The sequence below is a fragment of the Bicyclus anynana genome, chromosome 5 (assembly GCF_947172395.1).
Source record: "Bicyclus anynana chromosome 5, ilBicAnyn1.1, whole genome shotgun sequence".
NCBI lineage: Eukaryota > Metazoa > Arthropoda > Insecta > Lepidoptera > Nymphalidae > Bicyclus > Bicyclus anynana.
Genome location: NC_069087.1, coordinates 1,926,495 through 1,952,910, shown reverse-complemented (window position 1 = coordinate 1,952,910; position 26,416 = coordinate 1,926,495). Strand labels below are relative to the sequence as shown.

Below are 26,416 nucleotides of genomic sequence, written 5' to 3'. Positions count from 1 at the left end.
ATTTATCACAGATATCGATTATAGTCTGGTATAGCACTTTTAAGTCCGGTATTTCAAATATGGTGCACAGTTCTTGTGAACTGTCGAAAGATTTTAAACCGCAACATAACTCAAAGAACAGGAACTTAAGTGGCTAAGAAACCAATGAAGGGTTAGATTAGGTAAGGTTAGGTATATTTTTTTGTACGTTCTTCCTAACAATCTACTGATTATCACGTTCAGTTGTAAGCAGTAAGTTGCGGTTCACAATCTTTCGACAGTTCACAATCTCACGAGATAGATTATAATCCAACGGTATGTACAATTTTACGGTGACACAATATACGAGTAAGCGTCAAAAACTGAAATTCTATTAAACATTATGTGTAGGAGAAAGCATCCAAGTCTCGCACCCATTCGCCAACAGAAGTTGCAATTACCAGAATCCTGTGTTGTTTTAGTTTCTCAATCAAAACAGAGAACCATCAATACCCGAATCTTTATTATCTACTTATAACATGTTCCTTCCATACGTGTAGATCTTTGTCTGTGTGCGAGGTATTGTTTCGCCACACAATACTTATTATACAAACGGCCATCCGGCCGTTACACAGCCTTGAGGCTTCCATGTTAAGACTAGGGTTTTTAACATCTGTCTAATGCTATATTGACCCCATTTACTAAGCGCGAGATATAATCATTTTCGACTTTTTTTTTACTTTGGTCTACATACTGATATTACAAATTAATCATCATTATCAACTTCTTATTCTTCTTCTTTTGTTTTTGTTTTCTTTTTATCAGCGTACATTAATAGGTTATTTTTGGCGTTGCGAGCTATCTAGTTATCATCGTCATCATCATCATCATCACTGTTACCTTCATAACGATTATTATTATCAGATATCAATGTCATACAATCGATGTCTCCGAGGCACGGGGGTGTTTATACACATTACCTTCTCCTAACTTCAGATTAAGAATTTCTTTTAGGACAAATATTTGAATTATACTCAGATAGTAACAGTAGAAATATAACTCGAACGAAGGACCTTATTATACAAAGCCACTTAAGCTATTTACAGGAGCAACATATTACATTTTATGATATTACGGTCGATTGTAGATCAAAGAAGAGTTATTCCTTTCCTATATTTAGATATCACTGAAGTGTTTAAAATCTATCAGTGTTTGTTCGCTGATAATGGCAACGACGAACTGCGAAAGAGAGGTTTTCGAAAGGTCAAAGATTCAAAGAACATCAGAGAGTTGTTCTCAATATTCTGACGTTCTCAAAATTGTTGGGGAATTTTTGGGGGTTGGTCTTAACTTATACACCTTGTTATGCACGTAGAGAAAGTAATTGGCCAAAAGTGCGAGCAGAGACCGGTCCACATTGCTTGACCAAAATCACAAACTATAGGGCGCTATATAACGTAATAGTAAGGGCTTACGGATTTTGTATGTCATTCAGTTTTTATATCCGATACTTCTCTTGAATAACTTGATAACCGGAATAATTTACTTCATCGATTTCGGATCTTTTGATAAAGATTAAGAATAAAGTTTTTACGTCCGTACCTACCTGTATCAGACAAAATGACCGTAGAAACAAGTAAGTGCTTTCTTTTTTATATACCTTAGTCTATAGTAGGTCTAGGTATAGATACTAATCTTATCTTCTATATATATAAAAATCAACTCCACTTTTCGTTTTAAATGTTATAACTCAAGAACGGGCTCACCTATTCATGTTTAGGTTTTGGGCTTTGGGATTATTTAGTAGATGGTTTATGTGAAGTTTCAACAAAATCGGTCGAGCGGTTCGATGCGATGCGAGCGATGAATTGGGGTAGGGTAGGGTAGTGTAGGTTAGAAATAGGGAAGAAGGCCACATAAGTGAAAGCGAAGCTTGACCGGGTCCGCTAGTCTATTCTAAATATGATGGCGATTTGTAATTGCTTAAAGACGATTCATATCAGTATGTAGTTATTAAATGTTAATTACGTGTAATACAAGAGTTATAATCACAGATAGTATACTTCTCAATTGTGATTCAAAATGTACACAGTTGCCGTTTTAGCCCGCGTTAGTCCAAGTTAGTAAAACAATGAGTCCATAATTATATTATTGTAGCAGTGATAATAGCTGTGTCGTCGCTAACGAGTGTCATATCTTTTGTTTCAATCTGTGTGACATGGAATCCTATGGACATAATGGAGCTATTTAATTCTACTATAGGTGTGTTATGAATGTGAAAGTTGGTATGTTTGTGTGTATTGTCCAATGCTTTAAAACTATCGAATAGATTTAGATGCAATTGAGAACACGTAGTCTATTTGGCTTACCTTACCTTTTATATCTTTTCTGTAATTTGGCCGGCCACCATACCCTTCGAAGCGGAACAACGCAACTCTACGTCTCGGTAATGGTTTTTCGGATAAACTCTTTCACAAATAGCTCCACTACTACTAAAACTGAAAAACTAATAACATGGTTCATTAATTCATTCATTAATTTCTTTTAAAATCAGTGCACTTTTTCGTAGCGAAGAATTACACTTCGTTCAAGGTAGCGACCGCGGCGATTTGAAGCTGAATATTTTAACAGATGTAATCAGAGCGTGAAATTGAACAATTAATACTTGCTTTGCGATATTTTTTGTTGCCCAACACAAGATAAACACAATGTTTTCAAAATATAATTCAGCTGATGCTCATTATATTGAAAATACGCAAATCTTTAGTCAGTTACACTGCGTTTTGGATCTACGACGCAGTTAGCTTTTAGCGTTTTTGTTCTGTTGTTGGTCCAATGCAGTAGCTTGCCTTGGAGGGCCCTGTATCAAAATTAGTTTGGTAATTTTGATTAATTGGTAATGAAGGGTAAAGATTTCTCACCAAAGAAATAATAATGCCCGCTTAAATAAATATGATAATGAGTTAACCTATGTTTCCAACTTTTGGGTGCACGCTTAACCTAGGAAAAAAGAAGAAAGTGTGGATTACCGACATTTTACTAATTTTTGCTTGTACCTCTTCGAAGTCAGCGCATCTTAAACTGCATCGTCACTTAGCATTAGTGACATCGCATTCAATGGTAACTTGTCATGAAGAAAAAATAGTTTGAAATTTACAAGGCTACAGACAAACATAGATTTTTTCCTTGATGAGGAAAAATTCCCTGTGGACTGCTGCCTGTGTGGACAGGGCATGTCCGACTTGCACGGGCTAAAATAACCTCCTCTGTACTCCAAGGATGACACGGGAACGCAATGCATTACTTAATGCCCCCCTCTTACAAATTTTCTCACTTCCTCTTCTCATCTTTTTCTCTAATCTCTCTTCTCCTCATTGTCTCTCTTATCATTTGTGCGTATGCGTGCCAATTTTCTTCGCTATCCAGCATATGCGTTGCCAAATTTTGAGGGTTTAGGGCGCTGTTCGTTCCCTGTGCCACTAATCTCAGATTCCCGCAAGCCGGAAAAATGGCATGTCTTCCGGTGTCTTCCTCTCCGCAGAAGTAGCACTTCTCTGTTGGAGTTTTCGCAATTAACATATAGATAACAACTCAAGTAAAATTGCGATGCCGTCAGTGATTTGGACTTGTTCGGTAATTTTCGATGTATCGAACACGTAAACACCGTTATCTGTACAGTTACTTGTACCACGTTACACTTAACACTCACGTGTGGATTACTGACACAAGGCCAGCTGAGCCTCATTCTGTACGTTTGGTACTTAACTCCTTTAGAATTTTAACTATTGTGAGTGGAATTTACAGCATCTACGTATGTATGGGTGACCTAGGTTTTTTATGGGACTTTTTCTTGTAATATCGTAGTTCTTAGTTATTATATTGAATATTATTATTTTCAATATTATGAGAGGGTAAGCCGCTTCGTAACGTAACGCGTTACGGACTTACGGCGTCACTACGTCTAGCTTCCCTTTCTTTCACGCAAACGGCAGCAGATTTAACTTATCACTTCTCGTCAATTTCCGAGACCCATTTTTTTTATAAAAATATTTTTCTCTTTCCTCAAGGTACATGTAAAACAGGGAGGGGTACTCCCTGTTTTACATGTACCTTGTTCTGCCACTTTTCATATGTCAAACTTAAAACTGCGTTTGACGCGTCAGCAAGTAAAGCGACCTAATGAAACAACCATGTTGTGTACAAAAGTTGGACGGACGGAAGGACTATCCCCGTTCCGTATACAGCAACCTTTAATTGTTCGGTGTATTATTTTACATACATTGTAAGTAGACACTCAACTCGATGTGCCGTTGGTGCATATGGGTGTTTAACTTGTCAAAAAAACAATAAAACGTCAATCACTGATTACGCAAGCGTCTCAATATCAGCCGCACAGATACGTCTAATCTGTCAAACAGTGGACCGCGTCAATAGGCGGCAAATTGTGTAATGAAAGTGACCCGCTGCAAGTAATGGACGTTTCTGTCACGTGTCCGCTTTCTATGAGTATATCGTAATTGGTATCGGCGCACGCGCACGGGCCTATGAATTGTGCAATTCGCTTGAGATCATTGTGTACTGTCTTCATGACTCAAGGCCGAAGTAAAGAAATCTAGGGCCCATGGACCGGTAAACCTAAAAAACTGATTAATTATAATATTAAATAGTCCTCGGGCCCATGAGCAATCAATAAACCAATAACCAACTTTATAAAATAACCGAGCCTAAAGCCCCATTTTCATTATGGGACATTTGTCGCTCGACACGAAATTCACATGGCCCGCGCGTTGTCGCCTGACTTCCCAAGCGACGTTTACGGGTCGTACAATATGTCGCTAGTCGATGCTCGAACGAGTCATATGTCTCGGGACATTGTTCCACAACTTTTGTCTACGTGCTTATCGAGCGATAAGTATATGCGAAAATGCGCCTGAATTTAGCTGAATTTTATTAATAACTTTGTCGGACAATTTTCAGGGACATATTAGACGCACCAAAGTCTGGACAATGGCTTGGAAGGGAAATGCCATTATCATGGTTCGCCTCGTTCATAGCTTTATGGGACTGGCCATGAATATTATCACACAAAGTTTAAGCAGTATGGTCATTAATAAACTTTGTTCTTGGATCGAAAGACTAGTCATAATAGAATAGTTAGGAAGACATTAGAACTTCATATTTCACACTCAACACTTCGTCTATTGTTCAAGATTTTTTGTGAGAGTGTTATACATGGGTTTTCACATTTAATTTTAAAATGAATGAAAAACAACAACAACATTGACACGTTCGGATACGCTATATGTTATCGCTTCAAAATATATAGTATTTTTGCGTACTATAGATACATTTATTCATAAGTATATAGTACACAGACCCAAAATATAGTACAGTACTATAATATACTCAGAGGCACAATTATCCGCCCACTATAATATGCTCGCGTCGTATTAAAGTGGGTGGATAATTGTGCCTCTGAGTATATTATAGTACGGTTGGCAACCCTAGGTGGGTGGCTAGCATGCGAGTATCCGAGCCTGATAAAGTTGATAACCGCTGAACTTTTCCCCAAGCAGTGAAAGCCGGCCCGACATGCTTGCAAGTATGACCCTTGTCTGGTTTAGTCACCAACCCTACTCCCACTCCCACTCCCAGACAATCTACTACACTAGTAGATTGTCTGGGAATCAAAACTAGTTTATCTACCTTCGGGAATCGATCTTGTAAAGTGAGAGTTGAAGTAGAAAGTAAAACAATGTTAAAACCCTTAACATAAATACCTATAGATGAAGATACCTAAGTTCAATTATCGCATTTAGTATCTGCCATATTTTGGCCAATGTGTCACATTTTAATTTTAATATTCAAATTTAAAATTCGTTTATTTTGCTTTGTTTACAAGCAATATTTTGATGTTAAGTTCGATTTATTTAGACTCTACCACCTTTCTCCATTTCCAGTGTTTGATCATTTGTCATTTTTGACTCATCCACGATTAACGGACAGGACTTAGTATATCACCGCCTTTTGATTATTGTGCCCATTCCTAGCACTATTAGCTTAGTTGGTAGCGAGAAGAGAATACCGGCGATGTTTAAAAAAATAAGAGCAATTTCCCGACACAAATATCTCAAAAAGTAATACACTTCGTGTACAGAATCGAGCACAACGTACGTTGAAACATGAAATTAACGCTCATCGCTTGAGAACTGCTAATTTGTCCCACTTGCAAACAGAGGCGGCTTTATTTGCTATAGAATAATGTATTTATACCAAAAATTTTCTTAGAAGTCTTATCACCAAAACAAACCCGTCTTGTCACTAAAATCACATATTTCACTTACGTTATACGTAATTTCTAAAGAACAAAGTGTCTAAATCCTTTATTATACGCGTACAGTACGAATTACACCAAAAACTACACCGAATTTACGATTTATTCACATTTATTTTCTGAAAAACAAAATCACAACAAGATTAATTTGCACAGCTTAACTACGATTACGGCAATTTGACATTTCGTAACGCTAGATTGTCTATGAAAAGCAAGGATGGGTAAATAACATCGAGCGTTAACTTATCGATAAATGATAATGAATGATTCTTTAATAATTGATATGTTGTTAGTTTAAAGATGGGAAAATGAAATATTTTATAATCATTTTATTTTAAAAAATAGTTTTTTAATAAAAATGTTATACAATACATATGCTCACGTTATTCTATAGCGTAAAAGATATCTTACGAATAGTAGCATTATTCAAACACTGGTATGGATAACATTATCTCAATACGATTTTTAATAAAAATCGTCAAATCAAGATTTTAACAAAAACTAGCAATGTAAATTTAATTTGCAAAATGCGCGCGATCAGCTGTTTTCCAAGAGGTCAAATAGGCAGGTCACGACTAATAGGTATCTATCTATACAAAGTCACAAACAAACTGCGCGACGTTGTATTGCCGACCGCCGCCGGTGCCGAGGAAAATAATTGCTATCTCTCTCTAACCTAAGCCGCGCGGCGTGGTTAATAGGTATTTTCAAAATATTGAAACTTTAGGTCCTTTCGCTAGACGCTACGCTATTTTTTCTTTAGTTCGTGTTCGGCGGTCTGTTGACAAACAAACCAAAATTCAAAAACCTTTGTGTATGTTCTATGTTATGTTAGTAGTGATTTTCTGTAACGAATACTCATACAATTGTGTCGTTTGTATTGTGTGTGTTTGTGTGTGTTGACTGAGAAGTCTTGAAATGCTTAGATCAAATCAATTCAGTACTCATGAATATTGTACCTACTATGACGACAGAACGTCTCGTAAACGAGAAACAACCTGAAGTAAGTTAATTACCTGTACCTACCTAGTTAAAAACTTGTAAAGTATAAAAAATAGGTATTAGATAGGTAAGTGTAGCCAGCCGATTTGCTGTCGATGCGTACGTACCTACTCGTACGTACACAGTAGATTGCGGAGCGTTGTTATCGCATTGTTAGCTGTACATTGCGTGCTCAAAATTTTCAAAATCTGAATTTTCTCATTTCCCACGTAATTGTTATTTAAAATATCGTTGTGGAAACTAAATTTAACCTCTTCACGCAGTTTTCGGTATCATGTCCCTTACACCCAGTATGTACGTGGATACGTGCACACTTTTTTGAAGTATAAGCAAATCTTGGACGTTAGTACGTCCCCAAAAGATTAAAGAAAGAGACGGCCGCGTGGCGCAGTGGGTAGTGACCCTGCTTTTTGCATCCACGGCTGTGGGTTCGATTCCCACAACTGGAAAATATTTGTGTGATGAGCATGAGTGTATATAAGTATTTATATGTAGTATATAATTGTATATTAATACTATAATATCAACTATCTTAGCACCCATAACACAAGCTACTCTGTATGCTTACTTTGGGGCTAGATAGTGATGTGTATTGTTTAAGTATATTTATAATAATAATAAAAAAAGATTACCCCATTTCTTAACCACGCGTACCCATAGGCATAAACCGTGCACCGTTCACCGTTTGTGACACGTGATATTTCATTTCTTAAAATGCACACAACCGACAAACGTTACTATACGTTCCCTTTTAAGATAACGTAGTATAGTAACGGATGTTTTAGTTTAGGTATTTCAGTTATAACGATACCTACTTGATATCGTTCCGATGCCCGCCGTTAACTTCTCAACCCTACTGATTGTCTTTGATTCATAGTCGGCCATTATTGTTGTGTAAAAAAGTCATCTAAGTAAATTTCGAGTATACCATGAATACGTTTACATTAAGGACATTCCCATAAAATGCAATGCATCAAGAAACTCGACAGTTGCCCTGGAAACCTTATTTATTTAACGGGTTTATTTGCTAAACGATTGGCTTTACCATAAATGCGATATGAAGGATAATCCCGCAAAGTTTATGTATTGCCATAGAATATCAGGCCCATAGTGCATGGACTTCTTTCTTTCATCCATCTTTTTCACGGCTCGGCGAAATATCAGTTGGCTTTAGATGCTGTGGATAGCCGAGTCAGGAGACTCATTGGCATTAACTCAACACTTCTAGCGAAACTTCCAAGCCTCGATTACAGCAAAGTCCCCATTCAGAGTTTTGTAGGATACACTTCGGAAAATGTACTCAGGAGCTATTAGACGTATTCCTTGACTTCCCCTTCCCCTTTTATATCACCGTACTGGAAGACATCGGGTGGGTTTTCATTTGCATTGCATTCATTGCATACGAGTTTATTGCATTGCTCTTCCCATCATTAGTTCAGAGGTACAATTAGGTACGTACTACAAATCAAAATGATCATCTTAAAGAAGAACATCTATAATAATCTATATCTATACTAATATTATTAGGCTGAAGTACTACTGGTCCGATTTGAAAAATTCTTTCAGTTTTAGATGGCCTATTTATTGAGGAAGTCTATAGACTATATATTATTCTGTATTCTTACGGGAACGGGAACCACGCGGGTGAAACCGCGGAGCGTCAGCTAGTCTTAGATATAGACAATCCCATACCTAACTGACAAATCACTCACATTAAAAACCTTAATTGATGTCTAAACATTGTTTATCACTTTAATTAAAAGCCTAATAAAAGTTTCGTGTTGTGTCAGAAAGGTAAAATCATTCACTCAACTATTATATTTAACTTAATTTAAATAATTGACAGCCACAAATCTTAATCTTATACTTGTTTTAATAGTATAGGAGGTCATTCAACTTTTCCAGTTTTGGTCATCAGCCATATTCGAATAACAGTGGGTGACAACAACATGCCACTACGACTCGCGCGTAGAATTCAAACTACAGGTTTATACTTAGCAAATGCCTTAAATAAAACTCCTTGCACTTTTAATTATAACATAAAATTAAAATTTTCCCTTTGCTTAAAAATCTTTAAAATAAAGACTTTCATCAATCAAAGAAAATCAAAATTGTTTATTTTTATTTCAATATGTATTTTCGTATTTTCATGTCCCAATTTCCTCATCAAACGAAGCTATGAACACTCTCGATGAAGTCACCAATATTCTCTTTCAGTGCGCTTTGATTTCAGAGACGTCACTCGAGTATATTTGCAAACTTTCGATTTTTCTTCCCCACTTTCACCCCCACAACTTTTAAACGACTCGACCGATTTCCTTTAAACATGCATAAGAACACTCGCACATAAATTGAAATCGCTTCATCCGCTCGGTAGCTATGGTGCCACAGACAGACCCCTTTTTTGCGTCGGGGGTTAAAAATGGCGTCTTTTTAAGAATTGAAAAATCATCATCATCATCATCATCATCATCATCATCATCATTATCAACCCATATTCGGCTCACTGCTGAGCTCGAGTCTCCTATCAGAATGAGAGGGGTTAGGCCAATAGTCCACCACGCTGGCGGCGAATTGGCAGACTTCACACACGCAGAGAATTAAGAAAATTCTCTGGTATGCAGGTTTCCTTACGATGTTTTTCCTTCATCAATTGAAACACGTGATATTTAATTTCCTAAAATGCACACAACTGAAAAGTTTGAGGTGCATGCCCCGGACCGGCTTCGACTCCACACCCTCCGGAATCGTAGGCAGAGGTCATATCCACTGCGCTATCACGACTATAATTGAAAAGAAAAATAGAAGAAAGATAAAGGCGCATCAGCGAAAGCGCCTAAGTCTATACTAATATATAATGAGGAAAGCTTTGAAAGGCTCTGAAACTACTGAACCGATTTAAAAAAATGTTGGAAAGGCACACTATCCCCATATATTTTATACCCGTATTTCTACGGGAATCGGAACCACGCGAGTGAAACCACTACTACTACTACTACTAGTCTACAATATAATACTAATTGCTAATAGTATTGGTTACACACATTCCAACCATGTCTTTGATGTTTACCATTTCTGTCCTTCAAAGTTTCAATCTATACTAATATTATAAAGAGGTAAAGTTTGTAAGTTTGTAAGTTTGTCACATTTTTTAAATGGGGTAATCTTCGGAACTACTGGTCCGATTTTAAAAATTCTTTCACCAGTAGAATGCTACATTATCGGGGAGTGCTATAGGCTATATTTTATATTGATATCATATATATTAGCCGAGTTATCACAGTTTTTGTCATACAGGTCGGACTGAAAATCCTCTTAAACAGACTTATTCGCATGCGCTGCCTTAACTATTGTGTAAAATTGAAATTAATGTATGGAGACTTTATGTATTTTTAAAAGTTCTATAAAAAAGTCCGCGACACCATATATCTATCTTCTATATATTAGCAGATATAGAACCTTTTGTGTTTTAAAAATTATTAATTTTATATACTTAGGTTTACGTCATTATTTATACAACTAAACTTTAATCCTTATTAAAATAAATTATTTAATAATCACAAGGATATTATGGAGATAAGATTTGCCCTTTACAGTATGTTAATTACTTAAATAGTTTCGGAGATAATACAAAATTTCTAAAAGACGCAGAAATTCCGCTATATGACGCCCGGCGCTTTCATTTACGTAGTTCCCGTTCCCCTGTGAATATGGGGATCAAACATAGCCTATGACACTCGCAAATAACGTAGCTTTCTATTGGTAAAACAATTTTCCAAATCGGTCCAGTAGATCCAGAGATTACCTCCTACAACCACACGAACTTAACCTCTTTATATTATTAGCATAGAAGTCTCTATTTCTCTTGGTCATACCACCACTCTCGAAGGACTGGACCGATTTTGCTAAGGGTAGGAGTAAGATAGAGAAGTTACAGGGTAGGGTAGGGTACGGGTAGGGAAGCGTAGGGGTAGGGTAGGTTTAGAGCCGGGTTTAGGGTAGTGGTAGGGTAGGGGTAGAGGTAGGGTAGTGGTAGGGTAGAGGTACGGGTAGGATAGGGAAGTGGTAGGGTAGGGGTAGGATAGGCGTGAGATAGGGGTACGGGTGAAATAGGGGTAGGAAAGAGATAAGGTACGGGGAGGGTAGGGGTAGGATGGGGGTACGGTGTAGGTAAGGTAGGGGTAGGGTAGGGGTAGGTTTGGGATAGGATAGGGGTAGGGTGGGGGTAGGGGCAGGGTAGGGTAGGGGTAGGGGTAGTAGTAAAGTTGACATCGAAATTTACGCGGACGAAGTCGCGGGCGTCCGCTAGTATCTTGTATAAAGTTTTATACACTAGCGAATTTATGATACCTACGCTTATAACAGGACTGAAATATTAGCCAACTTAGGTTTTTAGGTCTTGCTACAATCACGTGAGAGATTTGATACAACAATGAGCAATGCAATCGCAAAAAATGTCAGGAAAACTGTGGAAATGTATTGCGAATGCGAACACTTTCGTGTGCATTCATGATTTTACTTTTGCTTTCAAACTTCGAACAATGACAATACATTCGTGGTAGGACTGCTATTTACGTATTGTATTTCGTAAAAAAAACTATCGGAGCTTCAAACTGTCGCGTGTGTCATTGATAAACGCGAAGGGTTCTCAAAAATCTCTTGACGTACAAAGAGGAAATCTGGCAGAGAGGTAGTTTATAGATAGAGATAGTAGAGGTCCGCTAAGAACGGATTTTGCGAGAGGGTCGGATTAAGGAAGTCTAATGGCGGACGAAGTCGCAGGCGACCGCTAGTTATATAATATTGTGCGTTTGACTGAATTGTTTCTTTTTTATCACGGCGGCTAATCTTATTGTGAGATAATCATGTACGTAGGAGATATTATAGTGCACAAGTGTGTGCGCTAACACAGGTGCACTATCTTTTCCCTCACTCTCATAGTCATCTCAAAGATCAGGCGCAGTACCGACGGCTTTACGTGCTCTCTGAGGCATGGGGGTGTACCGACACCGCCAACTTCCCAGCTCCAGGTTGCTATTACATTTTCTTGTAAGAAAATTCTCATTAACGTATTTTTTTGTTGGCCTAACCCGGGTTTCAAACCCTGGACCTCAGTGTAGCTTAACACCTACGCCCCAAGTTGACGTATACAGGACACTTTGTATGTTCCTTGCAATGCCTTATGAAGTTTTGTTCTGTTTATAGGCAATGCATTTGCACTTACCATTTTGGGAATTTGCTAGGACAATCAAACCAAGAAGATAGTTAAACCATGGATCAGGATGATACCATAAACTTTTCTCCTCCAGAAAGGAAGCAGCATTGGAACATTCGTTGTTAATTTTTATTCATAAAATTTGTACACGACATATTTAAATATCCAAAACTACTTTCGCCTTTGAATAATTTATAACGGACCGCCTCATAATCTTATTAGTTTAACACGTTCGGTACAACGTGATATAATACTACACCCGTTTGATTCAGTACGATACTGATATTTGATGGTTACGTACGAGTAATTACTTCCTACACTCACTGTCCCGCTTTGATTGTTACAGATGGCGTAGAAAACCGGTCGGAGACACCCACCATAGATGCTATTGAACAAACTAATGGAAGGAGAGACGGTGACCACGAAAAACTTCATATCTTCAATCAAAAAGTTCAACACGGACGAAAAGGAACATGGCACTATAAAAGCCCTACTGAAGAACTTCATTCTACCCGACACAGATATGGCTATAAAACAGAAACAAAACTCCAATAACAAATGTATTTACTCCGTTCCGATTATACCATCTATATCACCCGCGAGTGAAAGAAGACAAACAATCAGTGCGGCTAAACAAGCTTTCTTAAACGCTACTGTTGATTCAACAAAATTTCATGCAAATGACACAATGAAAGAACCTGTACTACATTACGCTCAAATAGCCACAGTCACTGAAAGTGACGACACAAGAAGCACTGGTGGAGGAAAAGAATCACAAATAACAGACAAAATTAAATTAAAATCATCCACACTTCCTATAGACATTCCTAAACATAACAAGAAAAGAATCGAACAACAATCAAGAAAAGTAAGTTTTAAAATAAAAAACGCCTCCGTATCATATAGACGACCACCTATACTTACAAAAACAACGATGACAATAACCAGTAGCAAAGTATCAGAATTAACAAAAAAGTTTAATAATTTAATTATCGAAGGATCAAATAGCTCAGTCAAACAGGCAAAGCTCGTAAAAACAATAGAAAATCTACAAACAGTATCTCGATGTTCTGCTAGCAACAGCTCAACGCCTTCATCCACTCTAAGTTCCAGTCCTAATATTAAAATAGTCTTGCGCCACAGACGAAGCTCTAAAAGGCGTGGAAATAAAAAAAGGTGTTCAAGTGTAGATTCGATTGATAAATTAGTCTTGTCCGAGAGTTCTGGAGCTAAAATTCGAATAATACGTTCCAAATCAGATGGTACCAAAATTCCCAAGTCACCTAAAAAACGTTTAAAGTATCAAGACTCCAGCGAACAACAAAGTGGTTCTGATTCCGTCGATGGCAGTCCTGCGAAACCAAAAATAAATGAATCTTCCAAACAAAGTCTACAGAATGTTCCGCCTGAAACTAATGCTGTAAAAAATGTTATCAAAATGTTTGAAAATGAAATAAGTGCCCAAGCTAGTAGCAGTAACGTTGTAAAAAAACAAAATAATAAATCTTCAAATGTAGTAATACCTGTAAAAGAAAAACCAAAAGTACCTGAAAAGAAATCTTCATTAGTTTTAACAAAAAATTTAGTAGTAAAAGATGGTGTCCCTAAAATAAAAAGTATTAAAGGCATTTCTAGTGAATTAAACAGTAATCCTGTAACAAAAGAACAAAACTTAAATAAAGAACCAGACATACCAAAAAAGAAGGAGTCTATGTACGATAAGAAAAAATTTAAAACAAATTACATTCATTCTGAAAAGCTACCCTTACATCTTGTTGAAATAATACAAGAAGATATAAACGAAAATTCAAATACAAATTTAACAGAACAAATAGCATGTGCACCATTAGAGTCGGAGCAAACATCTGTAAAAAGCTCAGAGGAAGACAACTTATATCAAGATTTGGACACACAAATGACTCCGAATGATTCATTTTTATGGCGCAGAAAGAGTTCTCAGATTTATTCTGAAAATGATAAATCGACCTCTGAAAGTACTTATGGGTTTGTTACTGTGATAATGAATGAGACGACTGTTAGTTGTAGTGATTATAATACTGATAGCTCTACTCAAATTGAGCAATCTCATGAAGAAACAGTACATGAATCTCAAAATAAACTTGAATCTTCCAACGTTGAAGTTGATCAAAACTCGGATTTCGAGAGTAATTTAATAGAAGCTTGCAATGAAGAAGTTCTTGTCGGTTATACTTCAAAAGCTAAACCCATACCGGTTATTGAAGACGACTACGAGCCATTAGAACCTCGTGACACAGAAAATGTTGTAGTAATCTCAGTGAAGAGTGACAGATCTTCAAAAATTAATTGTCCTTTACCAGAAATACCTAAGGAGGTCAATCAAGAAAGTCCCAAAGGTGAAAATATATATCAATGTCTTTTAGAAATGAGGTCACACCCTGAAGGAGATGAGAGTAGTCTACACAACTATGAGATGTGCGCTCAACTGGAGGAAAGAACGCGTGGCGACGGTGACAGTGACGATGGGTATGAATACTGCAAGTCGCCAATCAAACCGTACTGCCATACATCTAGCTCTGGCATACAAATAGCTGAACACTACAACCCCTATAATGCTAACACTAATGACAAAAATTACTCCATTTCAAAATCTGTCAGCGGAACCTCCACGGTTAGTTACGAGAAAATAGGATCAGATAGAATTTACGAAAAAATTCCGCTAAGACCACCAAAATCTAAAGAAAGTAGTCCGAATTATAACAGACACTCCTTCGTCTCCTTCGATTACACAGGCTACAATGATAGTGAGAATATCTACGACACTATAAAACACGGCGATCGTGCGTCGCTGTCCCATTGCTATGAGAGTATACCAAATAGTCCAAGTATGGTAAAAATGAGGAATAATTTAAAGAAACAGCTGGCGTCTGCTGTCCAAAAACGGTTGTCCTTCGATAATGTGTCGAATATAAGTCAATCTACACTATCCAGTGAACAAAAGACGAATAGCATTTACGGGCAAAGGTCTGTGATCAGTTACAACGGGCAAGAGATAGCATTCCAAGTGCCGAGCAGCGAAACGAGCGTCAGCGACCGAAGTGATAGAAGCGACGATTGGGTCGATGTGTCTGATGAAGAAAAAACTGAAGAAAAGAAAATAATTATGTAAGTATCTTTCTAATACTATATTCTCATACACGAGAAAGTATTCCAGCATTGAAGTATATATACCGGCTTCGGCAGCCGATATACGAAGCTACCATAAAATCTTATTGGCAAATGTAAATTCAAATTATATCACCTATGTGGGGTCTAGAAGATAAAGTTATAGCAAGACTGTCAATCAAACCGTCTGCTCACAGTAGTAATGCTGATTTTATTTGTAGTTCTCTGACCTCTTTTAAAAAACTCATCAAGTTTACTTAGTGATTAAGGATTAACGATTAGTTTAGTGATTTTTGCATTTATATTGTTGTCTCGTGTAGTGTTATCGTTTTAGTGCTGTTCATGATAGTTTATTATAAGAATGCTGTGGTCACACCAAGAAGGTGCAATCGTATTTATTACGTTTTATGTATGTTATTTAATAGTGTAACATGATTGTAACCAGTTTTGTGATCCAAATAAAAAAAAAAAAAAAAAAAAAAAAAAAAGACATCACCTTCATCCGCATGAAATTTAGTTTTTCACAAATCCTCGGGAACCTTGGATTTTTCCGGGATGAAAGTAGCCTATGTGTTAATCCAGAGTAAAATCTATTTCCATTCCAAATTTCAGCCAAATCGGTTTAGTTGTAACAAAACGGTGGCGTTAAAGAGTAACAAACATTCAAACAAACATCCAAACAAATATTCATACAAACATCCATACAAATTTTCTCGTTTATAATATTAATAGGATTTACAGTCTTTTTATTCTCGCAAAGTACTTTCCATTAGCATATAACGAATGTACATAGATGACCTATAAATTAAGCATTGATATCTCCCAATAACATTTTTTCAAAGAGTTAAGTAAACACCGTTATCTAACACCGATATTACCATTATATTTACTTTCTGTTCAGTGTGGAAATGTCGGGGGAAAGTGCGACACTGTCACCACGTATTTTTTATAGTTTTGCGAATTAATTTAATGGCAGTTAAATGGATATGTTAATTTTCAGAGTGCGTGAAAGAAGTCGTAAGAGTCCGGTCAGCTGGTCACAGAAAGTTAGACATCAATGGCAGAATTCTCCAAAACAAAGTGAAGATAAAGGTGAGATTATTTTAATAATATAAATAATTAAAAATAACTATTATATTCTTTAAATTTTAACGTACATTTTCATTCTATTTTTGAAATCAAAACTGTAAGCGCCATCTGTGTACGAAGACCAACAACGCTACCTGAGACCATGTATCGCGATGTAGTTCAATGAAGCTGCGTGAGATGGCGCTATGTTTCTCAATTTAAAATAGTTACTCAACTCAAGGTTAGTTCTACAGAATGATAGTAAAAGTATTAAAAGATATAAAATATTAAAATATGATCTACTTTTTGAAATAATATGTTTATTATATAACAAATAAATAATTGACTTAGATTTAATTGATTTTAAAAGTGCGCCCGTTCTACGGATAGTGTGTTTTCAATTTACGTAATTCATGAATATGCACGCGTTGTTTAATTATCAGAGTGTAAAAACTAATAGAAAAATTAAACAAACAAGATATGACCATTAGAGCGGTCCACTGACAGTTGCGTAAGAGCTTGTAGAGCTAAATTATAGTGTCGGTTTTGTATGAGCATAATTTGCTTTGACAACTGACTGACATGTGCTATGAGCAGATGGTTATAGATAGATCAACGAAATTATATTGTACCTACAGTAGGTACAATATAATTTACGTCGTACAGATTATAAATGCGAATATACATGAGTATGTTTATTTGTTTCTAAGTCTAAATGGTCACCAAGTCTTTCATCATTATAAGCATATTCTTAATCCAAATCACCAGACACGCGGTTGCAACATCACCAACTTTCCAACTCCTGGCTGAGAATTTGTATTGAAAATATCCTTTTATCCAGGTTTCATAAAATAGGAACGGCCAAATCCAAGCTTTGCATGAAGGACAAAAGTTAAATTGTCTACGTATTTCCTTGATCCATGAAGACTTCTACGAGGACAGGCCTCCTTTTTAAAATGTCTGCTTATAATCCAAATATATCTACCTACCAATCGTCTCAAACTACATAAACTGAATGTAATTCATTAAAATAATAGCATACATAACTTGCCCATAACAATACCCACGTTCGCTTTATATTCCAGACAATTTTAAAGCATTCCATGATAAGTGACAAGCCAAAAGCGACTAAAACAATGGAAACAATCTCAGCATAGATCTTGTTTACAGTGTGCGCGGGCGCAGGAATCCGGTAACAGTCTTAACTGCCTCACCACCCACGGCCTATAACCGCCGGTGCGCTAGCTTGATCATACTTGTACCTATTACAACTTAACAAGGGGTCTATGAACTTGTTAATTTGACGACAGACATAAAATATGTATGATCTCCTTTCTCTTTGTCTCACTCTCTATCTTTACTGACGTCTGAAGGTCTGATAATGAAGATAACACTCGTGAGCAATCTTCCTTTATGAAACATGATCCTACCTAAAGATCTGCTGCACTTAAGAACGCAAACGGGTTAACGCTTTCAAAATGCTGGAGGTAAATGCTCCGGATCCCATGGACTGCATTTTGAACCATCGCGTCTATGCTTAAGCGTTCTTAAGTTCGGACGGCAGGTTCTTTTTAGAAGCGCCATCAATAAACTCAACACTGGCTCTTTCTTTTACAATCATCGTTATTACATTATTCTTTATGATTACGTACGTCTTGGCTACCCTTATCATTTAACCTACCGCCTTCAGATTTTTTTGTAGGTAGGTCCTACTTAGGTAGCCTATCTGTGAAGAATATTCATTAAAACAGAACCGGAAACCCCATCCACATCAGATCTAGTAGTTTTAAAAAAACTTCAAGACAAACAATATACTTTTTTAAGTCCGACAAACTTTATAATGGAAACTATTGTTAGATTTGTGATTTGTCGTTTAACTTTACTTGAATACAACCAAATAAGAACTATTATCTTGAATTAAAAGCACAAAGAAAACTATTTTAGTTTCAGTATTTACCGAATTAACTATAAAACATACCGTAACAAATTAAATTATAAACACACCGCGCGATACGATCTACCCTTCGTAGAGTGCCGTCTACGTACCAAGGCCAGCGACGTGACATTCCACAGAACAAAAGAAACGACACAAAAACAATAAGCATCGTTCATCTGACCAAAACAAATACTCGTGTTAACCGATTTATAATACAGGAATGTGATCAAATTATTCATACTATACGGAAGTCAGTATATTTTTAAATTAACAATAATTTGAAACCGCTGCCGTGCTGCTGCTTTATATTTATACTGTACTAGCAAAAGTCGCGTAGTTCCCGTTCGCGAGGACATACGGAGATAAAATATATACTATCGCACTCGAGGATAGTGTAGCTTCCCAACAGTTAAATAATTTTTCAAATCGGCTCAGTAGTCTCAGAGCAATGCAAACAAACAATCAAATCTTTCCTCTTTGTAATATTAGTATAGATGAGAAATAATTTCTTTAACTATCATCATCATCATCATTATCAACCCATATTCAGCGCTTTGCTGAGCTCGAGTTTCCACTCAGAATGAGAGGAGTTAGGCCAATAGTCCACCACGCTGGCCCAGTGCGGAATTGACAGACATCACACACGCAGAGAATTGAGAAAATTCTCTGGTATGCAGGTTTTCCTTACGATGTTTTTTGACCGTTTTCTTATACTATACTATAATGATATTATCATTTTAGTATACTAGTTATGTAAATAACTATATTATAGTATATCACATCAGCCAATGGAAAACATATCGTTTGCCAAAAACTTTTTTGGGCAATAAAAATGACAGACTGTTGTCGGGCAGCAAAGACACTGGTGTCGTCAACATGTCGTCTGATCTCACACGTCTAGCCTTCGCTTCATCATTGACCGCAAAAAATATGGTCAAACAACTATACTTATTAAATGAACCACACAATCTAGCATCTTTATGAACTTCTTAATCTTATCTTATCTTATCTTAATTTAATCCTCGATTGCCATCTCATCTGTTTGTTAAATAAGGCTGTAAGGCTTCTCAAAAAAAAAGGTGTATTTAACACCTTTTTTTAACAAAGCAAGGTTACCATTTACTAAATTGATCTCACATTTAACTGAGACACTTCATCCTACAGAAGACGTCAACATTCACACTTGGTTGAGAAGCCTTACAGCCTTATTTATAAACAGATGAGATGGTAATCGAGGGTTAAATTGTAGAGTTCATAAAGATGCAAGATCAAAAAACTACTACTGCAATACTAAATATTGGACTTTATGGAAGACTATAATAGACACGACGAATTATGGTAGCTTTAAAGTTATTAACAAAGAATTTACAAAACAGCTTCTATGGTATAATAATACTTACATATTTCAAGGCCAATGCGACATTCGACCAAACAAAGGAAATAAAAAACAATATTCATCGTCGTTTCAACTGTCTTCACACGTAACCTATGCTATGCTTCATCCTTGACCGTAAAAATATAGCCACGTAATACAAACCAGTTATAAAAAGAGCTGTAGACGTTTTAAAATCAGTATGAGCAAGTGGTTCAAACAACGCTGGTGATGTAAAAATCTGGCCATACCCATTGAAATGATTCGACATGACTTGCCAATTACTCAAGTATCAAGTTTACTTTTGTAATGGTAATAACAAACAGTTATGTTTGATTTTATCGCTGAAATCGTACTCTTTAAAATAGCATGGGAAATATTTTGGGAGATAATACTCGTCTTGCAAAAGAGATTTAAGCTTAAAATTAGGGAGAACGAAGTGAATTGCTTGTATTAGTATGAATGTGCATTCATTTGGGTGTATTTCAAGATGTAGTTTTAATAACTTTAAATATTATACAGTCCCTGCACAAAAAACATTCTTTGTAAGTATGAAATCATCAAAATATTCACAGCAATTATTTCTCCAGGAAATCATGAATTATTGCTGATTTATATTATACATCCAATATTCAAAAAGTTTTTCAGATAAAGCAATAGCAACGTATTGCAACATATTGGCATTATTAAAAGTCATCAAAACTCTATGCGCCTTTACCTAACACTCTCCAAGTCTGTCATAATGTGTCGGTATAAAGTTCCCTACACTTTAGCCACAATGTGTGGCTAGACCGTATATTACTCAAGGACCTATTAGAAAGCTCACCTAGGTATAGGTCCCATTCCATGTATGCTAAACATTGATGGGGTGTAATGAGTTGCAAATCAAAGCACATTACCCATGGGTCTACAAAATTCAATTATAAAACAAATTACAGAATTAAAAAATTCAGGCAACCTTCATACTTTCAGTTACTTGCAATGCAATCCACTTTGCACTTAAACTTATTACGAGCATTATTACCTTGGTGAAAATGAAAGTACGCTCATAAACCATCTTAGGCATATCGTTATTGTATTACAATATCTGTGATTTCTTCGTTAAATGTCTCACGTTTTACTCACATAGTTACATTTTCTAGCGCTTCTTTTGCAATAATTTCACTATTATTCACAAGCAAATACTTGTCTTCTAAAGAAAGCAAAAGTGTCTATAGTGAACAGTTTGAAAATCTCATCATAAATTTTAACATATGGTCAAAACACTACACTCTAATTAATTAATTTTTTTTAACATCTTAATTAATAAAAATAGTAACATGAATTATTACATTTACCTACGGATTAATAACATAAATAAGTTACAAAAACTCGTTTATTTTTGCCAAAATTACATTAAAATTATGTGGGAGTATTAATCCTCCAACAAAGAACCTATTCAATTTCAGATTTCTTAGAGTGTTACAGAATCTTTTTATTGCTTAAATAGGGAACAAACGAGCATTCAGGTTACCTGATGTTAAGTGATTACCGCTGCCCGTGGTTATTAGCACCACATTGGCTACCTACCCTATATACTACACTAACAATTCGTTGCAAGCATCTCTGATTGGCTTGATATTACATTTTTTAAAATACAGAACTAAAAGATGAAATAAATAGTTATAAGAAACAAACGGTAGACACTAGTCAACTATAGCTCTATGCTTATCACTCTGGCAGATTTAGTCATAAGTATCTCCTTTCGTAGAACGTTATTCCAGATAGATCTATGGATGAGATACCTTGGCACATGCAAATGAACCGTATCAAGACTATTAATGGAATGCAGTTTAGACCTCGACGCATTATTTAGACTTACTTTCGTGGTTTCGATATCTACTTTTTGTAATTGTAACCACGTCTCATGTCTCAACAGAAACTTAAATTTAGGGTGACGAATTTGGATTCCAATATTATGATCTAATTTCATAGATCATATTCAAATCTAAATTCGTTTATTTCAAGTAGTGTTAGTTATGCCGATGCATAATTAAAATTTTTCAAAATTGGTTGAAGAAGATAATAAAAGAAGAAGAGGACCTCCTCCTTTTTTTAAAGTCGGTTAAAAAAGAAAATACATAGTAGTTAATCCATTCGGCAACCTTTGCTGAGCAATACGGAAATCCACTCCACAGCCTGAAACGCAACTTGAATGAAAGTGGTTTAAATAAAACACGTATCCACTCGTGCCCATTCAAAATACAAGTAATCACGCATTTAAGATGTTAGATAAAACATTTATGATGATGAAAGTGCGACGTTGACTAATTAGTCTGTAATAGACTTCATGAATATTCGTAATAATCTTGTTATTTTTACAAAATATCCTTTCGCAGTAGAAATCTCGGTATAATGACTGTCATACACATAAATCATCATCATCCCTTTTCCCTCATCTCACTTAAGTGAGGTCGGAAAGATATGTCAATCTTCTCCATTCGTCAATTACTCATCAACTCATCATCCACTCTTTTTCCACACATGTCCTCTTTTACACACTCCAACCACTTTTCTCACTTGTTTTTCTCACTTGTTCTTCCATTTGCAAATTCAACATTTTTCTATTAATAATGTTATTAATATAACCTCATGAGTTATTTCGTTGTCTAATATTTCAAATTAAAGCTTATATTATGCTTAATTTAACTGTATTACAAGTAACAAGCACATATACCGATTATAATTGCTGAAAAATCACCTCGTCGTAAAAGTCATAATTGCCAAGCTGGCTTATTTCTTTGCGCAAAAGATCAGCCTGGCTGTCCAACACAATAAGGCAGGCAGTATTCTTGTCATCATTTCACATGGGCATGTTTTTTATAGCTATTAAGAATAGGATAACTTAGATTAAGTTTCTTATTTCTCAAGCTTAATACCTTTGTTTGACCTCTTAAATAACAAAGTCACATCGATGACTACATACGTTCCACGAATAACGATGCTTCGTAAATTGGTCCAACTGTTTAAGACAATGAAAAAAAACGTGAGATCAATACAATTTACGTGCTCCACTTGTCGGTTATCGGTTATGTCATACGTGTTCTTATGTTTCTTGCTTTTGCGTTTATTGAGACTAAAAGCAACATTAGTTATTGCATAAGCTTGTGTTTCCAGCACAATGTGAGGAAAAATAAAAGCATCCAAAATGCTTACCTACGTGACAATTTCTAAAGAGACAATCCTCAATAGTGAATTACATCGGCTCGTATTTCATTTCTATTGTAAAGTTGAACGTTTCAGTTTGACGAAGCAGACTGCATTCAAGTAACTTACATCATAAAACTTCAACAAAGTTATTGAATTCTTACTTTGCAAGTTTCTTTCAAAATTCTGAATTTTAACAAGAAAGTCATGTTACTAGAACACTTGTAGTTGCAAGTGGAAGGGCTAAAGAACAGAACGACCAAAGAAGAAACTGTGGAGTGTGTGAAAGAGGATTAAAACGGCAATAAAACTGTTTCTATGATTGTATCGCAAAAGGAGATTCCATGTCCACTGTCGAAATTCCAATTTACAGTCCAGCAGATATGTTGCCCTAGATAATATAGCCGTCTGGAACCAGTTTGCTCAGATGTGGGTCTACTGGAATACCATTATCAAATTCATCTCGGCTTATGCACTGTAGCGCTGCGTAACTAAAGGCCTACCAACTCTGTGTTGTATTTAGAGTTTAATGTAGGTTATGTTAATGCTGTATAGGTATTTGAAACTTTCAGCCAAGGTTTTAAATAAAATCGAAACACTCCATATACAATAAAAGTGCATCTATACTGTAGCCCAAATAACAACATTATTATCAGTTATGTTGTAGAATTAACCATGCCGATATTAAATTACTGAGATCATAGCAAACCAAATGATGTTATCGTTGAGAACGCTAACTAAATATAGCTTAGGTATATGTATCTCGTAAAATTATCTCAAATTATTATTCAAGATACCAAACTCGGTGCTATGATGACGTAGCCAAATGCCATTTGTGCATTCTCGCTAATATGAAACAAGAACAAGTTGCTTTGATATTACACACTGAGCAGACCTCACTTCCAATTAGGGTTCCAGACTGACAAAAGAGAACTAACATGAAGTAACGAATAGTTAAACTCCAAAAGCAAGAAGCGTGATTTTACATAAATTGAATTAACTAAAACTGTAACATGTTTGATATTAGAACGGATATCCAACGCCGCTCTAGTAGGATATTACCAAATCCAATCCAATCGGCAAAGCAGAGAGTACAACACGATCAGAGAAAGGGAGTGTTGAGAGTCATAAAAGATACACTGGGGTCAAACCCGTGCTTTCTTTGGCGTTTAGATCTCTGTCACATGATTAGAAGCTATCCTACAAAAGTTAGAAATTGCCAATTTGCTGATTGTTGGATATGAAAACGGTTAATTGTGTATAGGGGGTGCAGTTTGCACGTAACTGGTCATTCAGGTGTGCGGTCAGACCGCAGCCTACGCTCGTTGGAAGGGAGAGGGGGCTAAGCGAGTTCGCCCTGCGATCGCGCGAACGACGCACGCGCCGCGCGCTTCGTCAGTGAAAGTGTTTTAGCTAGTGCAATATCCTCATACAATTCGGATGTTTTGTGTGTGCCTATTTGTAGAAAACGTCAGTATTTGTTTAGTTTCTTACAAAATGTTAAAACCGGCTTTGTTTGTTTATATATAGTGCTAAAAACGTTAAAAAAGTCGTTAAACCATGCATGCATAACTATTTGCAGAAACATTCAGTTTTATTTACTTGTGAGAAATACATAGTTATATTTACCAAAATAGTCCTTCTGTTATTATCGCAAAATTGCGCTTTACCTTTCGTCACGCTTCGCTTCGGTCCATTAAAGTTACTATGTCTGCTCTTGCTTCACTCTACTTATCTTGAACTCATTCGTAGATAAGAACAGAAACTTCAATTATAATGTAGATAATTGCTCATTTAGGCTTAAGGCCAAGATTATGTTATTCAGATTCGAAGTCTGAATGCCAAATTTAGACAACCGGTCGTGAAATTATGTATTCATTAATGCCTTTTAAAATGTTGGTTATCATTAATTACATTGGTCATTTTGATTTCGCAATATTTTGATTTCTAACTTGTATTCTTCCAAATGGACTTAGTCATGAAAATATTTTTCAATAAATGACTTGATATCTACCATAAAATCCGGTTAAACTTATAATTAGTGCTCATAAAGTCATCGATCGAGTTTTTGTGTTTGTGTCCTCGTAATCATTTGTAATTAAATGTAGATAATTTATAACGACTTAATTTAAGACGAAACTGTTAGCTATTTTTTTATCATGATGACAAATGATAAAAAATAGATAGGTACTACAATGATCTACATCTCGAAAAGTGATCCGAATTTAGCTACTATACTGAGCGCACACATGCACAATTAATTCCATTATATATTTATGTATATATAGTTTTTACACTTCCTGAACACACAACTCGACATTATAGACGATATATTAGTATTATTTGTTTAAATAACGTTCGTTGTTTAGTAAGCGATTAAATAAATTTTTCATATTTATCCGTCACAATTTTGATGCGCTAATCTATGTCTCTAGTATAAAATATTATTGAGATATTAAACAAAAGTATCAAATTCATCATCATCTCCTTACCCTTATCCCACTTAAGTGGGGTCGGAAAAATATGTCAATCTTTTCCATTCATTTCTATTACTCGTCAACTCATCATCCACTCCTTTTACACACATGTCCTCTTTCACACAATCCAACCATCTTTTCTTTGGTCTTCCTCTCCTCTTATGACCTTCCACTTGCACATTCAACATTTTTCTAGTAATATGACTTTCCTCTCTACGCATTACATGTCCATACCAAGCTAACCTTCTACTCCTCAATTTTTCTGTAACTGGCGCCACCTTCAGACTTTTTCCTATATACTCATTCCTTATTTTATCTATTCTTGTCACACCACACATCCATCTCAACATACGCATTTCGTTCACATGCATTCGTTTACTATCCATCCCTTTCACCGCCCAACATTCAAATTATAATTCAAAATATATATGTTTATTTTCTATTTAAGTTGATATATCAGTAGATTTTAATAAATATACATAATAAGAAAAACGTGATTATTGAAAATTATTAAAGAAAAAAAGAAAATTATTTTATTTGGACACACAATACACAGAAGACAAAAAAAAGAAAGAAATTTAAAAAATAAAGAAAACTAATAATTACACCTTTAACTTAATTGCACCTTATTACATTACACCCATCTCAAACTTAACTTACAACAAAGAATTGGTTTGTACAATAGGCTTAACTCTTAAGTCATCGATCTATCTACGAGTATAAC

General features: G+C 35.8%; 1 protein-coding gene across 12 annotated transcripts in view; it reads left to right on the top strand.

The window, feature by feature from the left end:
* The window catches only part of LOC112056339 (rho guanine nucleotide exchange factor 15), a 123,151-nt gene that overhangs the window by 50,696 nt on the left and 46,039 nt on the right, over window positions 1–26,416 (top strand). For 9 of the 12 annotated variants that reach the window (XM_052881760.1, XM_052881765.1, XM_052881770.1 and 6 more), the window contains 2 exons: window positions 12,856–15,653; window positions 16,654–16,745. In XM_052881760.1, coding sequence (XP_052737720.1) covers window positions 12,892–15,653; window positions 16,654–16,745 — 2,854 coding nt within the window. In that variant the 5' untranslated portion in view covers window positions 12,856–12,891. Of the gene's footprint in view, window positions 1–12,855; window positions 15,654–16,653; window positions 16,746–24,533; window positions 24,686–26,416 lie in introns of those variants that run through there. The other 3 variants (XM_052881768.1, XM_052881767.1, XM_052881769.1) reach the window with 3 other exon arrangements.